The sequence below is a fragment of the Moschus berezovskii genome, chromosome 2, assembly GCF_049115385.1.
Source record: "Moschus berezovskii isolate FMDL1 chromosome 2, NW_MosBer_1.0, whole genome shotgun sequence".
NCBI classification, from domain to species: domain Eukaryota; kingdom Metazoa; phylum Chordata; class Mammalia; order Artiodactyla; family Moschidae; genus Moschus; species Moschus berezovskii.
Window position 1 is genome coordinate 33,290,905 of NC_142461.1, and position 16,394 is coordinate 33,307,298.

General features: G+C 36.2%; 1 protein-coding gene across 1 annotated transcript in view; it reads left to right on the forward strand.

The window, feature by feature from the left end:
* Window positions 1-16,394, forward strand: part of ABCA12 (ATP binding cassette subfamily A member 12) — a 207,109-nt gene that overhangs the window by 130,208 nt on the left and 60,507 nt on the right. The window contains exons 18-23 of the mRNA XM_055398430.2: window positions 571-710; window positions 2,434-2,553; window positions 5,490-5,580; window positions 9,121-9,300; window positions 9,863-10,178; window positions 13,145-13,259. Of these exons, the coding sequence (XP_055254405.2) occupies window positions 571-710; window positions 2,434-2,553; window positions 5,490-5,580; window positions 9,121-9,300; window positions 9,863-10,178; window positions 13,145-13,259 (962 nt within the window). The remainder of the gene's footprint in view (window positions 1-570; window positions 711-2,433; window positions 2,554-5,489; window positions 5,581-9,120; window positions 9,301-9,862; window positions 10,179-13,144; window positions 13,260-16,394) is intronic.

Genomic DNA, 16,394 nt, shown 5'->3' on the forward strand with positions numbered 1-16,394 from the left:
TTCTTAACTTTTTAGAATTAGAAATTTGTCTCACACATGAAAGATTTTCATGACTGTAGCAGAACTACAAACTTTCAGTGGCACATCAAAACTGTTTATTTGATCTATAAGCTTTGAGATGTGAAATATGATCAGCTGAGCTCTTCCAAGCAATATGCGGTGTTTAGTAGAGCAATTGGATTGACACATTTATACATCTTTTTATTCATCCAGCCAGCATTTATTGGACAGCTCTTATGTATCTGGTGCAATATCAGAATTTTGTATATTTTGTAAAATTAAGTGAAGATCTGTTGGAAGACATTCTGAAACGTGGTTTTCAACCTCTCTAACTCCTCTTGGCAAAATGCCATCACTTATTATATGCTTTCTTGTTAGATTAAACTCACACCCAAAAAGGATGTGTTACTACTCTTTCTTACTTTGATACCGGATGCCTTGCATTTGTTGATAGCAAAGGACATACAAGACACGTATTTTGGGGTGTTGTAACAATAATTTTTGTCAATTTACCATAGATAAATTTTAAATATATATATTAAATGGTTTTATTGTGCCTTCTCTTTCCAGCACCGTTTTGCTTTTCCCTTTATAAGGACATCATTAATATGCCTGCTGGACCGGTGATTTGGGCTTTCTTGAAACCCATGTTGTTGGGAAGGATTTTGTATGCACCATACACCCCCGTCACAAAGGCAATAATGGAAAAGGTTTGACCATCAATACTCAAAGTTTCTATCTTAAGTATCAAGATGATTTTTAAAGTAGTCAGCTTCCAAATTTACTCTAGTTGGCTCAGATATTTTTCTGGCCTACGTACTATTTACCTTTGGCTTTTTGAAACTCTTAACAATTCTCAACTTCTGCCCCGTATCTGTGTAATGATGTAGATTGAATAGTAGCTCCTTGAAGAGAAATGAACCATGTTGACACTTGAGAATGAGGTTAGTTATGGCAGGACCTCAGACTTTTCAATTTATCACCCAAAGCAGGAAATTTTTCTACAGCTGGCATCTAACTTTCAAAGTGTGTAAAAATAATGGCACTAGAAAAAAATAATATTGGGCATATATAGCTAGTTTGAACAAAAACAATTGCTAAATTATAGCAATTTATATAGACTTCATATTTGGTTGTACAATTTAACATCCTATAATTATATACAAGATAGATGTTGAGAAAGACAGCATTATTAACAATAACTATACTAATCAATTATCTAGTATAACCATAATAGCCTTTTTCTCTCATTCTTAAAGTTGACATTAGTGATTTGAATTATAAACTTGATGGTTTTAAAATGATAAGCGTGAAGGAGAAAAAATTATACTTTATCATTACTTGGTCATTAAACTAGAGTTTATGTAAATATAAATTATTTTTAGGTCTATTTAAAAATAGACATGACATCATCACTGATTTCTAGAATGATCTTTGCTTTTACTATTTGTGTTTTAATATCTTATTTGCTTTATTGGCTGCATACTTCTCCACAATTTTGCACAAATGAAGTCATTTAATGCTTATTTAAATGACTCATCTTTTTCTCCTTGCTTGATCCTGCTCTTCCTTTCATGTAAACTAATGAATGTTAACTTTCAAAGATGCGGCTTTTGATAATTTATGTACATTCCTCTAATCCTTTATATATTATTATACTGAATTCATTCATATGCAGAATGGTCATTGTTTGCATCATTAAAATAAGGCTTCATTATAGTACTGTTCTGCATATTACTTTAGTCACACAGCAATGCCTTGTGGAAATTCTTCCAATTCAATAGGTATAGTTTATCCACTCTTTCTGAAGACTGAATATTTTTCGTATTCAGTCAGTTCTCAGTTGTTGGACACTTTTTCTTTCTAGTGTTTACTTTTGTAGTTGTTCGTGTAAATAATGTGGCGACAGATACTTTGTGTATATGGCTTTACACAGTGATATTTTTATTTCACTGAGGTGAATGTTCAAGATTGAGGGGCTGAAGAATATTGCATTCTATTTTAATGACTGTCATCAGATTGCTTTCCAGAAAAAGCTATACACATCCCTCTCCACCAGCATTACATGAAAGCATCTGTCTTCTTACATCCTTGAACTAGAATGTTTCTCTAGTAGTAAAGTCAAATGTACCATTGGTAAAAGTGGGTAACTTGTGAGAATTCCAGAAGATGTGCTTTCCTTTCAGCTGTACATTTTCAGTGGACATGAAGTAAACCTTAAATTTTCCAGAATTTTTATTTGTAACCTTGACCCCTTAAAAGCTGCCACTTAAAAAATTTTGACCACGTGGGAAATTTCTGACAATGTTTTACTAACTCTACTTTTTAGAACTGTTTCTTAGAGTTATATAACAAAACAACCTTGAGATACCTTTTAGAAATACAGGAAAAATACCAATGGGTCAGATTTATTTCTGTTTCTTTGTCTTTTAGTCTAATGTAACCCTGAGGCAGTTGGCAGAATTAAGAGAAAAATCTCAAGAGTGGATGGATAAGTCACCGCTTTTCATGAATTCCTTCCAACTGTTAAACCAGACGATTCCAATGCTCCAGGTAGGAGACAGTTCTTTCATCCCCTTTCGTACGGATTATAATTCTTTGAGATTTGAATCACCTTCATTAGGAGGATGGGCAGTTAGTAATGTAGAATCCATTTTCAACAGATTAAAATTGCCTCTCCTCCAGAGAGCAGGTGTGAGACAGGATAATAGATCTGTCATTATGTTTGCAACCTTCCTCACCTCTTATACCACAGTTTCTCTGTATGTAATTCAGAGATAAATCATTTTACAAGTTAATTCTGACACATACCTAGTGATGTAAATCTATTTTCCAAAACTAAAATGCCATAAAGTCTACTTAAAATGTGCTTATTTTATTTCTCTAAATTATGTTTTGCTATTTTAAATGAACCAGAATTCCTAAAGTACTGATTGATATTCTGAAGAAGAATGTTAAATTTAAGGAGCTCTTTGGTTGAAATATCTGACAAATATTTGACAAAGCACCTCAAAGCCAACACACACTAGTTGAAAAGTATCATCTCATTCCCATAAAAGATGCAGAGTTCTCTGAAGAGGACGCAAGTCGTGTTGAGAAATGTTCCAATCACCAAGAGAGCTATTGGCAGCTAAATATCAGGCTAGTGATAAAGAACCCACTTGCCAGTGCAGGAGACATAAGAGATGTGGGCTCAATCCCTAGATCAGGAAGATACCCTGGAGGAGGGCATGGCAACCCACTCCAGTGTTCTTGCCTGGAGAATCCCATGTACAGAGGAGCCTGGCAGGCTGCTATCCATAGGATCACAGAGTCGGACATGACTGAAGTGACTTAGTATGTATGCACAAACATCAAGCAGCAGAGTTAGACCCATTATCAATGGGGGAAGAGAACATTCAAAATAGTATGGATTGCATATTCAAAGAATTGATAGAGACCCTTGGAAAATTGATTAAGCACTAGAAGATTTTTGCAACAGCAACAACAAAAATGCCCTTCTTTATAATCATGGCTCAAGAAGTTAAACATAGAACAAATAATTTGTGTCATACAACTTTGATAAAAATGTTATATCCAAAAGATGTTTTACCCAGTCTTTGTTTTGACTAATAATTAGTCATAATTACAATTACAACCTAAATTTTATTAGAAATATAACACCAATTTCTAAATAGATATTTAGCTCAATTAACATAAGTGAAGTGAAGTGAAAGTCACTCAGTCACGTCTGACTCTTTGCAACCCCTAGGATTGTCCATGTAATTCTCCAGGCCAGAATACTGGAGTAGGTAGCTGTTCCCTTCACTAGGGGATCTTCTCAACCCAAGGATTGAACCCAGGTCTTCCACATTGCTGAGCGCCAAAGAACTGATGCTTTTGAGCTGTGGTGTTGGAGAAGACTCTTGAGAGTCCCTTGGACTGCAAGGAGATCCAACCAGTCCATCCTAAAGGAAATCAGTCCTGCATGTTCATTGGAAGGACTGATGCTGAAGCTGAAACTCCAATACTTTGGCCACCTGATGCAAAGATCTGACTCATTTGAAAAGACCCTCATGCTGGGAAAGATTGAAGGCAGGAAGAGAAGGGGACGACAGAGGATGAGATGGTTGGATGGCATCACCGACTCAATGGACATGAGTTTGGGTAGACTCCAGCAGCTGGTGATGGACAAGGAGGCCTGGCGTGCTGCGGTTCATGTGGTCACAAAGAGTCGTGACTGCATCATAAAAACTAGATGTTAAAGAACTCGGGTTATCATTGTATATAGCTGTGTGATAGCCATCTGTCTTCATGCTGCCAACTATGCTTAGGCTCCTTAGAAGCTATATGTTTAGCAAATTAGTTATATTATATATGCTATATTAATATATATTACTCTTAATCATTTACCCCCATGATAACAAAATGATATATTGGTAAGAAGGACAGAATAAGTGGTACTGAACTGTACTCTAAAAAGAAGACAACTTAAGCCTAGCTCACATAAAAACTAAGTCATGAATTCATACATAAGATGAATAAACACTTCTTTAATCAAGTGGAAGTCTCTCTCTTCAACTTTCCCTTTGACCCTTATTAATTGTACGTTCTTAAGGAATTTACATAGCTTCTTGAGTCCTAGCCTTGTAATCTATTAACTGGGGATAGTAATAGCACTTATGTCTAGGTATTAGGGAAAACTAAGTGAGAAAAATCAAGGTATGTTCTATTAGACAGTACCCAGCACATAGTAGGAACTCAATAAGTATTACCTAGTAGATAACTTCAGTTGTAGAAGTTATGTCTCCTAATTTGGAAGATAGCTATAAGAGTCTTTATATTTTAAACACTTTAAAAAAAATTTTCAGTCTTGCCATCAGTATGGAGTAATTTAAAGTTTTATGATCAGTTTATTTTTTCTGTGTTCACCTAGCTGCACTTATTACAGAATAAAACAATATCATAATAATTTACGTTTGACTAATCTGATTAGATTCTACTTTACAGAAAAGTAACCTGAAGCTGGAAAAGGCTGAGTGCTTGCTGAAAACCTCACAGCTAGGAAGTAGTAGGACTAGAATATAAATCAGTTGTGATGTCAAATTCCACACAGACATCACAGTTTTTAAAGCCTCTTTTGTTTGTTTCAACTGAACAAAGTTCAATTTTGAACCTTCAAAATTCTATAGCGTATGTTAAAAACAATTGATATAGTAGCTATGGGGGAAAAGTGTTTTCAGTTAAACGTGGTTTACCAATGTTGTTAATTATGGTTATATCTGGCTATTTCTACATGGTGACAAATTTGTGTCTACAGAGGAGCAAAAACTCAGAATTAGCATTCACACACCTTCTCTTTCTTTCTCAAAGATTTGTATGGGAGCCTTTACAGGATGGTGGACTGGGAATGCCCAGTAGTGATACCTCATTTCACTGTGGTGTTATTAAAGAGACAGTGATTAAACATGTTCTTATATTGAAACTGACTCCCTATTATTGTTTGTTAGAATACTCTAAGGAATCCCTTTGTGCAAGTTTTTGTAAAATTCTCCGTGGGACTTGATGCTGTTGAACTTTTGAAACAGATAGATGAACTCGGTGAGTCCAGATTCATAAAACTTTTATTTACCTATCATGTCAGAAATGTGAAAAGCATTGTCCCATATAAGATCTTAAAATCCTGAGTGTATCTATCCATATTTTTCCTAGTAAATTGTACAGTTATACATAATGATTGTTTGGATACCCAGTTCCTGTATGGTCTCAATAATTATAATACAATGTATTCCCTGTAGATGCAGCTTGTCCTTCAATCACAGGTAGATTTCTACCAGAGAACACTTTTGGGGGGTAATTTGGTGAAAAGTAAGTCTTTAAAAACAGAAGATGAAATGGTTTATTTCTGCTACATTTATAATTTTATCTCCACTGGCCTTAGTATTACTTTGACTAACTCAGAATGTAACCAGAAGAGGTTATAGAGTGAGAAAAACAAAAGCAATGTGGAGATTCAGAAGAAAATAAACCTAAATCACTGTTCAAGGTCAGCTCCTCCTCTCATGATCATTTAAAAGGGACAGGCAGAAGAGGATCAAAGAAAGCTGTCTGAACTTATGCATTCCCTCTACCACATTCCTACCCTCAACATAAGGGATGCAAGGTATCTAATTCAGTCTGTGTTTGATTCCTGGTTGCTATGCAACCATGGGTAAGAGGAAGGGATTGAAAACATCAGAATTTGCCAGCCTTAGAACTAATGCTCCTCTTTCTCCTCTCCAGCACTACTGGGACTTAAGTGATTTAAGTTGTAAACAAGTGGGGAGGAATTATGCCTATTTATATTGTGTATGATTGTATGTATTTTATGATATCAACCTTGTTTAATTAAATAAAGATATTAGTGATTTATTCTCTAAAAGTATCATTTGGGTAAGGAAACACTTGATCAAAATATCAGGGGTAAACCACAAAGTTCTTATATAGTTTTTTTCATTACTAACTTTAGATACAGCAGATGAGTCTCAGAGTTTAAAATAAGATTAAAATGACCATATAAGTGAGACTTGCTATCTGTATAATTGCGTATTTAATTTAATATCAAAGAGATTTTATACTGTTCGAATTTGGAGGCCACTGACTCTTTATAGCTCTTTGATTCCATCTACCAGCATTTCTCAAGAATCCTTTGCAGGTGTGTTGATTTTCAGTGGCCGCTGGAGGCCACTATTCAACCACAGTTTTACCCCTCCCCCACAAACATCTATATCAAGCAAAACATTTCATTTTAAGTTATAATGAGAGATGTCCTTTAAGAAGCTGCCCTCTGTGAGAAATTTAATCTTCTATTGGATGATGATAGAGACACGTTTGGGTTCTGTAAAGAGGAATTTATGACATTCACAGCCTTCTTAGTATTCATGATCAAGTCAGTGAAAATTTAATTGGCCAAGTGATTTATGAACTTACAATTTTATATTTACCCTTTGTCTCAGTTGATTTCCTCATAAAGATTCATGAAATTGAAGAGCAATTAAATTCTTTTTCTTCCAGAGTAATTACTTGAAATAAAATCTTGATCATCTAGATTAATACAGATATGAGTAGAGATAACTCACAGAAGACTTTAAATCAAACAATATCAGAAAGTTGTAACTATGTGTCATAGATTGTCACATTCTCCTAAGAAGTGCTTCTGTATTACAAGTTATTGAATAATATTGTTTATTTGTTCCACACACTCTGCATAGATTTTTTTTAATTTTATTGGAGGCAAATTACCTTACATTAATATATTGGTTGGTTTTGCCATACATTGACACGAATCTCCCCGGGTGTACATGTGTTCCCTTTCTTGAACACCCCTCCCTCCTCCCTCTTCCCCATATCCTCCCTCCAATTCATCCCCATGCACCAGCCCCAAGCATCCTGTATCATGCGTCGAACCTGGACTGGTGATTCATTTCACATATGATACTATACATGCTACAATGCCATTCTCCCAAATCATCCCACCTTCACCCTCTCCCACAGAGTCCCAAAGACTGTTCTATGTCTCTTTTGCAGTCTCGTATACAGGGTTAAGGTTACCATCTTTCTAAATTCCATATATATGTGTTAGTATACTGTATTGGTGTTTTTCTTTCTGGCTTACTTCACTCTGTATAATAGGCTCCAATTTCATCCATCTCATTAGAACTGATTCAAATGCATTCTTTTTGATGGCTGAAATATACTCCATTGTGTATTTGTACCATAGCTTTCTTATCCATTCATCTGCAGATGGACATCTAGGTTGCTTCCATGTCCTGGCTATTATAAACAGTGCTGCAATGAACATTGGAGTACATGTGTCTCTTTCAATTCTGGTTTCCTCGGTGTGTATGCCCAGGAGTGTGATTGCTGGATCATATGGCAGTTCTATTTCCAGTTTTTTGAGGAATCTCCACACTGTTGTCCATAGTGGCTGTACTAGTTTGCATTCCCACCAACAGTGTAAGAGGGTTCCCTTCTCTCCACACCCTCTCCAGCATTTATTGCATGTAGACTTTTGGATAGCAGCATTCTGACTGGTGTGAAATGGTATCTCATTGTGGTTTTGACTTGCATTTCTCTGATTATGAGGGATGTTGAGCATTTTTTCATGTGTTTGTTAGCCATCTTTATGTCTTCTTTGGAGAAATGTCTGTTTAGTTCTTTGGCCCATTTTTTGATTGGCTCGTTTATTTTTCTGGAATTGAGCTGCAGGAGCTGCTTAGAATATAAAACGGAGAAAAGACAGTCTCTTTAACAAGTGGTGCTGGGAAAACTGGTCAGCCACCTGTAAAAGAATGAAACTAGAACACTTCCTAACACCATACACCAAAATAAACTCAAAATGGATTAGAGAGCTAAATGTAAGACCAGATTCTATAAAACTCTTAGAGGAGAATGTAGGCAAAACACTCTCCGACATAAATCACAGCAGGATCCTCCAAGACCCACCTCCCAGAATATTGGAAATAAAAGCAAAAGTAAACAAATGGGACCTAATTAAAATCAAAAGCTTCTGCACAGCAAAGGAAACTAAAAGCAAGGTGAAAAGACAGCCTTCAGAATGGGAGAAAATAATAGTAAATGAAGCAACTGATAAAGGATTAATCTCCAAAATATACAAGCAGCTTCTGCGTAGACTTTCGTTGCTTAAATTCTTACATCAACACTCCCCAAACAAGGCAAACATTTCTGTTTATTCAAACATTTCTGTTTATTCAAACTTTTCACCTCTAGTTTTTAGTTTTCATCCTAAATAATGCAGGTAGAATAATTTAAAAATTATTCACCTTTAGTCTTTGGTTAATTAAATTGTAGCAGAGTAGAATTAGCTTTTGAATTAGCTTATACAGGGCATGCATGCATACATTCTTTGTATGTGAGTTTACTGTATCTATAACTAATTCAAAATTCTTCTCAATAAACATTTGCACAACTGGCTACATCTTCCCAGATACAGAATACTTGACATTTTTAGAGTAAATTCTGCAAGTTCATATTATTTATAATCTAGTTTAAGGTTTAATACTTATCAAAAATCAGTATTTTTGCCCCATTACTACTAGAAACAACATTATAATATGCTTTGTGTCTTTTTTTCTTCTTTAGATATCCTAAGGCTGAAATTAGAGAACAGCATTGACCTCATTGATCAACTTAGCATACTATCTTCCCTGACAGTGAATATTTCCTCCTGTGTATTATATGACCGTATTCAGGCAGCAGAAAGCGTAGATAAAATGGAAAGAGAGGCTAAAAGACTCTACAAAAGCAATGAACTCTTTGGAAGTAAGTGTTATTCTACTAGAATTTGAGCTTTCCTATGTACTAAAATTGGCCAAATTCTTCCCGTCACTTCTTTCATCCAGACCTCAAAAATAGTAGTCAGGGCTGGGGTGAGGGCACTGTCCCCTTTGATGTCCTTGGAAATAAGAACCTTTCATGTTGTCAACCAACTATCTTGGTTGAGGAGACTTCAATATGTGTAATTTTGTTGATACGTTTAAAATTAAAGCTGAAAAGAATTATATATTACAGGGTAAAGTTGAGTCCATCCTTATAATCAGTCAAGATTATTCATTTTAATGTATATGTGTGTTTAATTTCATTAAGTGGCTTAGAGTGAAATATTTAATCTGGTCACTTAGTTTGTTATTATATTCTCAAACTCCTACTTTGAATCTCTGAGATCATCACTTTCAATTAACCATCTTGCCTGTAAATTAAAAGTCTGAACTTACTGTCACATTACTAACTCAATTGCCTGTTTGGCTGCCCCCATGTGGCCCCTCCATCAAAGAATAATGTCAACCATAAAATAACCTTTCTGATGTTGTCATTTTATTTTTAGGTGTTATTTTTAAGCTTCCTCCTAATAGCAGCCGGCACAGAAGCTATGACTCTGAAAACGTCTCTCTTCCTCCAGTTGTAAAATACACCATCCGCATGAGTCTCAAGACCTCACAGACCACAAGAAACATTAGAGCCAAGATTTGGGCCCCAGGGCCACACAATTCTCCATCACACAACCAGATCTATGGCAGGGCTTTTGTCTACTTACAGGATAGTATTGAAAGAGCAATCGTTGAATTGCAGACTGGAAGGAACTCCCAGGAAATAGCAGTCCAGGTCCAAGCAATTCCTTATCCCTGCTACATGAAGGACAAGTAAGTCCATGCACTTGCAGGCATTTTACATAATCAACCTCTTTTTATGGAATTCATTTATTCTCATTCATTCATGTGTTATCAAGTGGAAGGGATTCAGTTCAGTTCAGTTCAATTCAGTCGCTCAGTCGTGTCCGACTCTTTGCGACCCCATGAATCACAGCACACCAGGCCTCCCTGTCCATCACCAACTCCCGGAATTCACTCAAACTCATGTCCATCGAGTCTGTGATGCCATCCAGCCATCTCATTCTCTGTCGTCCCTTTCTCCTCCCACCCCCAATCCCTCCCAGCATCAGAGTGTTTTCCAGTGAGTCTAGTATTGACCAAATTTTTGTCAAATGCTTGTTTCCAGGGAAAGGTTCACAGTATAGGGCCCGGCTCACTATAGCTGCTCACTGTTACCCAAATGATGCTAAAGTTCTTACCAAATGAGCCATATTTTCTTTATCATAACCCTTATCCTTTCAAGTACTTTGGCCCCAAAATTAAGAGCTGGACTCCAGACCTGAGTGCATCACTGCTTGATTTTGATCTTACCCACTGGTTTTACTTTTCTCTAGTCAAATGAAAGTACTAAACAAAATAATCTTAAAATCCCTTCCACCTCTCAAATTTAATTAAAAATCTGTGAGTGCAGGGTTAGTTTTAAGGAAAAAGTTTAATAAAACACAGTATTGATCAACTCTCTAAGATAAATATTATGCTATCTGAAACTATTTGATAGGAATCTTTCTCTAAAATGGTTTTTCTAAATGAACAAAAAATGTAAAGATCCTGCTTTTAGAAAGTTGAATTTGAACAGAATTTGCCAGTCAGGTGGGCACTGGATGGTTCCTCCATATCTGACCACAGTGAGACAATAAGGTTGGAGGGCTAAGTTTTTCAAGCTCATTCTCCTATACAAAAGCTTGAGGCTGAATATTACTTTAAACAAATTGTACTTGTTATTCAACCCAGTTATGGCAGTTTATATACAATTCAGATGAGTCTGGTTTTTTGTTATTTTTTTTTTCTGTTTCTATCAATGCTTCTGTCTCCTTTGGCTGCTTCAAGAGCATTAGAGGAGGTGAGTTTATGTAGCCCTTTGTGCAACAGTGATACGGGACGACAGGATTCTGTCTTCCTGACAGGTGAGGATTCTGTCAGCCTGCTGTCAAGGTCAGCCACTTCTGAGCAGCCAGTCCAGACCTTATTGCATGAACCATGAGTGACTTGCAACAGCTTGCATCAATAGTAAAGACTTGAGGGTTCAATTAAATGAAAATCCTCGTCTGTTTTTTCCTGCTGACTTTTTTCCCCTTGTAAATTTTAGTACCTAGAATGGTGGGTACCTGGATGTGTCTTTTGAGAGTAAAGTAGCTGTACTCTTCATTCTTCATGGGAGTACAAACTAACATCTCAACGTACACATATAAACTCTTTGTTGCATACAAAGTGCTTTCACATATATTAGTTCATTCATTCTACCAAACAACCTCATTAAGTGAGAGCAAATATTATCAGTCACATTTTCCAGATGAAAAAATTGAAATCCAAGTAAATTGCCCAAAGTTGAATACCTGGTACTGCACTGGTCCTTAAGTTACAAACCAGAGTTTTCTCTTTCATACTATATCAAACCTAAAATACACAATCACTTGAAGAAACATTAGTGGGAGTTTGTTATTAATGAATGAAGTCCTTTGCCTAATTCTAGAGCTAGAAACAGTATCAAGTCTGGACCTGATCTAAGACAAAATTCATTCAGCAAGTATTCTTTAAATGCTTTCCCCATACCAGACAGTTCCCTAGGAACCAAAAAAAAAAACAGGATATGGCCCCAACCCTCACTCCTCGCCTACCAAAAATCCTTCATATTTCTGATGGTGATGCACTTCTGATGCTAAAGTGAAACTGAATGATGGTGATGTCATGTTCCATTAATATTTGCATTTTTCATGGAGAATTTGAAGGTAATTCCTTGGCCTTTTAGATTAAAAAGAAAATGGCCTTGGGACATTTCTGCAAGTGAAAGCGTCAGTGGAACCCAAGGTGTAAAACAGTTCGATTTATTTAAGAGTTTCTCTCATTGAAACCTATTCCTTTGCCTTAGCCCATAGTCAGTGGCTAATGTAAGAAAAATGGTTATTAGAGTGTGGTTTCTGGACTGGCAGCATTAGCTTTACTGGGAAATTGTTTAAAATGCAAATTCCTCACCCCACCTCAGATATAATAAATCAGAAGCTTATGGGTGGGGCCCAGAAATCTGTTTTAATGAGCCCTTCAGGTGATTCTGATGTATATTCAACTGAGAAACACTTCATTTGAACATTCAGGTATCATGGGCCAACGATTCAGGAATATGTTTGCGGTCTAATGAAGTCTTGCAATGACCTTCTAGTTTAGCACATTACCAGAAAAAAAACATTTATATACTGTTTATGAAACATCCCCTAGAGCATTAGTTTGAGGAATCCAAGTTCTTTGCATTTTAAATATTATTTGAGTTTTATTTCATTTTGGGAAATTTGGTTTAATAACTATGAGCAGTTGAAGAGTAGTAAATGCAGTAATTTGAGAAAATATAGCTTTTAGCTAGATAAACCAATCATCATCTAACTTTGAATCTGCCTTTTACATAAGAATTTAGTTTGGATAGAAGGCCTTAGAGCCTTGCAGTTATATCTATAGAATAATTATTTTCCTGAACAGGACATTCTCAAACACCCTTTAAACAATTTGGCAATTTTATCTAAGAATCTAGAACTGTTTTAATTTTGTAGCATTACGGCAAGAAAATCATGTACCTACTGTTAAGTCAGCTTCACACTTCATAAATAAAATAGCTATATTAATAGTTATTCTCAGTATTAAAAAAGGAGTATAATTTCAGTGTAGGAGGGAGTGTGTTCTTTGTATATTACAGTCAACAAATGTGGCATTCATTTTGGTCACTGAATTTTTGTTTTTGTTTTTCCTTACAGCTTCCTAACCAGTGTCTCTTATTCTCTTCCAATTGTGCTCATGGTTGCCTGGGTTGTATTTATAGCTGCATTTGTAAAAAAGCTTGTTTATGAGAAAGACCTCCGGCTTCATGAGGTATGTTGAGAATCTCTTATTACAAATAAGATCTACTTGGATATATAATTAATACTATGATTTTCATAATACCTGAGCAAACTCAGAAAGCCTGACCTATATCTGGTGAATTAGATGGAAGAATATTTTATGAATCATTAAGACAGCTGGTATGGAAATATTTTGTCTTCTAAAAAATTTGCGTAGAAGTTGTCTTATAAGTGTTTCTGAAAACCAAAATCTGAATAACTATGAATAAAATCTAAATACAGTTTACAATTCTGACAGTAATTTTTGCCCAAGAAGTTATCTGTAAGACTTAGGCTTTAACAGAGGAAGTTTCAATGCTAATAAAAATAACTACTAAGGCAGGAAAACTGTTGGCATAGTAATTAAGTCCAAATGAAGATATATAGATAGAAATACAGATATATATATATAGGTATAGATATAGACATGGACATGGGCAAAGATATATGTCTTGTTTCAGCTCTCAAAAAGCAAATTCTCATTCTAGTATACCTTGTCTCCTTCAATTCTCTTTCACTGAATTGTGATTTATAGAGATTAAGAATTTCATGTTATGCTTCTGATTATGTTAATAATATGACAATGAAAGACATGACTTGGGATGTAAAGTATGATCTCTTCTGGAGCATATTCTTCATCATTATCCCCAAATCCAAAATATCTTACTTCTTTTTAGGATTTATGAAACAGCATTGTGTGATTTTTGGATTGTATTGCAGTAGAATTATTTTATCTGCTAATCCTATAATGAACCCATTCTTACACTCATGAAGTGAAGTGAAAAGATAGGGGAAACGTTTCAAAACCAGGGCACGATAATTATTGCAAGGCCTGCCTGACAATCTGAAATAATGAGATTAGAGTAACCTGTTAGCCCTTGTACTTTTCAGACCTACATTGCCAGTGCTTTTAGGCAATTGATTATTTCTCCTTACAAAGTACAAAACACTGCTTCATGTTTTTGTTAGCTCAACATCAGAATTCCAGGGTTGTCCTAGAGTTTGAGCCTATTCTTCTTCAGTTCAGTTCAGTTCAGTCGCTCAGCAATGTCCGACTCTTTGTGACCCCATGGACTGCACCATGCCAGGCCTCCTTGTCCATCACCAACTCCGAGAGTTTACTCAAACCCATGTCCATTGAGTCAGTGATGTGATCCAGCCATCTCATCCTCTGTCGTCCCCTTCTCCTCTCGCCTTCAATCTTTCCCAACATCAGGGTCTTTTCAAATGAGTCACCTCTTTGCATCAGGTGGCCAAAGTATTGGAGTTTCAGCTTCTACATCAGTCCTTCCAATGAACATTCAGGGCTGATCTCCTTTAGGATGGACTGGTTGGATCTCCTTGCCGTCCAAGGGACTCTCAAGAGTCTTCTCTAACACCTCAGTTCAAAAGCATCAATTCTTCTGCGCTCAGCTTTATAGTCCAACTCTCACATCCATACATGACCACTGGAAAACCCACAGCCTTGACTAGATGGACCTTGGTTGGCAAATTAATGTCTCTGCTTTTTAATATGCAGTCTAGGTTGGTCATAACTTTCCTTCCAAGGAGTAAGCGTCTTTTAATTTCATGGCTGCAATCACCATCTGCAGTGATATTGGAGCTAAAAAAATAAAGTCTGCCACTGTTTCCACTGTTTCTCCATCTATTTTCCATGAAGTGATGGGACTGGATGACATGATCTTTGTTTTCTGAATGTTGAGCTTTAAGCCAACTTTTTCACTTTCCTCTTTTACTTTCATCAAAAGGCTCTTTAGTTCTTCTTCACTTTCTGCCCTAAGGGTGGTGTCATCTGCATATCTGAGGTTATTGATATTTCTCCCAGCTATCTTGATTCCAGCTTGTGTTTCATCCAGCCCTGTGTTTCTCATGATGTACTCTGTATATAAGTTAAATAAGCACAGTAACAATATACAGCCTTGACATACTCCTTTTCCTATTTGGAACCAGTCTGTTGTTCCATGTTCAGTTCTAACTGTTGCTTCCTGACCTGCATACAGGGTTCTCAAGAGGCAGGTCAGGTGGTCTGGTATTCCCATCTCTTTCAGAATTTTCCACAGTTTATTGTGATCCACACCATCAAAGGCTTTGGCATAGTCAATGAAGCAGAAATGGATGCTTTTCTGGAACTCTCTTGCTTTTTCGATGATCCAGCGGATGTTGGCAATTTGATCTCTGGTTCCTCTGCCTTTTCTAAAACCGGCTTGAACATCTGGATGTTCATGATTCACATATTGTTGAAGCCTAGCTTGGAGGATTTTGAGCATGACTTTAAGAGTGTGTGAGATGAGTGCAATTGTCCAGTAGTTTGAGCATTCTTTGGCATTACCTTTTTTTGGGGATTGGAATGAAAACTGACCTTTTCCAGTCCTGTGGCCACTGTTGAGTTTTTTAAATTTGCTGGCATATTGAGTGCAGCACTTTCACAGCATCATCTTTTAGAATTTGAAATAGCTCAACTGGAATTCCATCACTTCCACTAGCTTTGTTCGTAGTGATGCTTCCTAAGGTGACCTTCAGCTGTACTTTTGTATTTCAGTTATAATTCAGTAAAAGTCTCATCAACTGGTTTGAGCCCTGTTTTTAGGACTGTGTGCAATGTTTTCTTAACCCCAATTTAGAAGCTCAAATCCACGTCCTGGAGCATAACTTTGGTTGCAAGCTTGTACCTTATATTTTTCTGTATGATTCCTAGTACTCAGAAGTGAATCTTTACAAATTAAAGGAAAACTCTGAAGTAGAAAACTGTGATAGACTCTGAGTTCTTTTCTATAGCAAAATAAATATCTACCTTAAAATGTTAGAAATGCAGTATATTTGTGCATGTGTATATACATTTGTTATGTATCTGTCTGTTCTATATGTGTGTGTGTGTGTATAATACATGTATATTATGTTATTTTGGCTTGAAAAGAGTTCTCTCTGAATGTACCTATGGATGTCACAAAAAAATATCAAAGCACAATAAAGAGTTTTTCTCAATAGAAGATATGAAAGGCATTTTTAATGGTGAACTAGTTTCTGTTTGGTAGCTCTGTGTCTTCATTTTGCAGGCGTCCACTTTCAAAATTTAACCAGCTAGTCTGGGGAGTCAAAGTTACATAGTGGACGATTATTGAACTTGGAA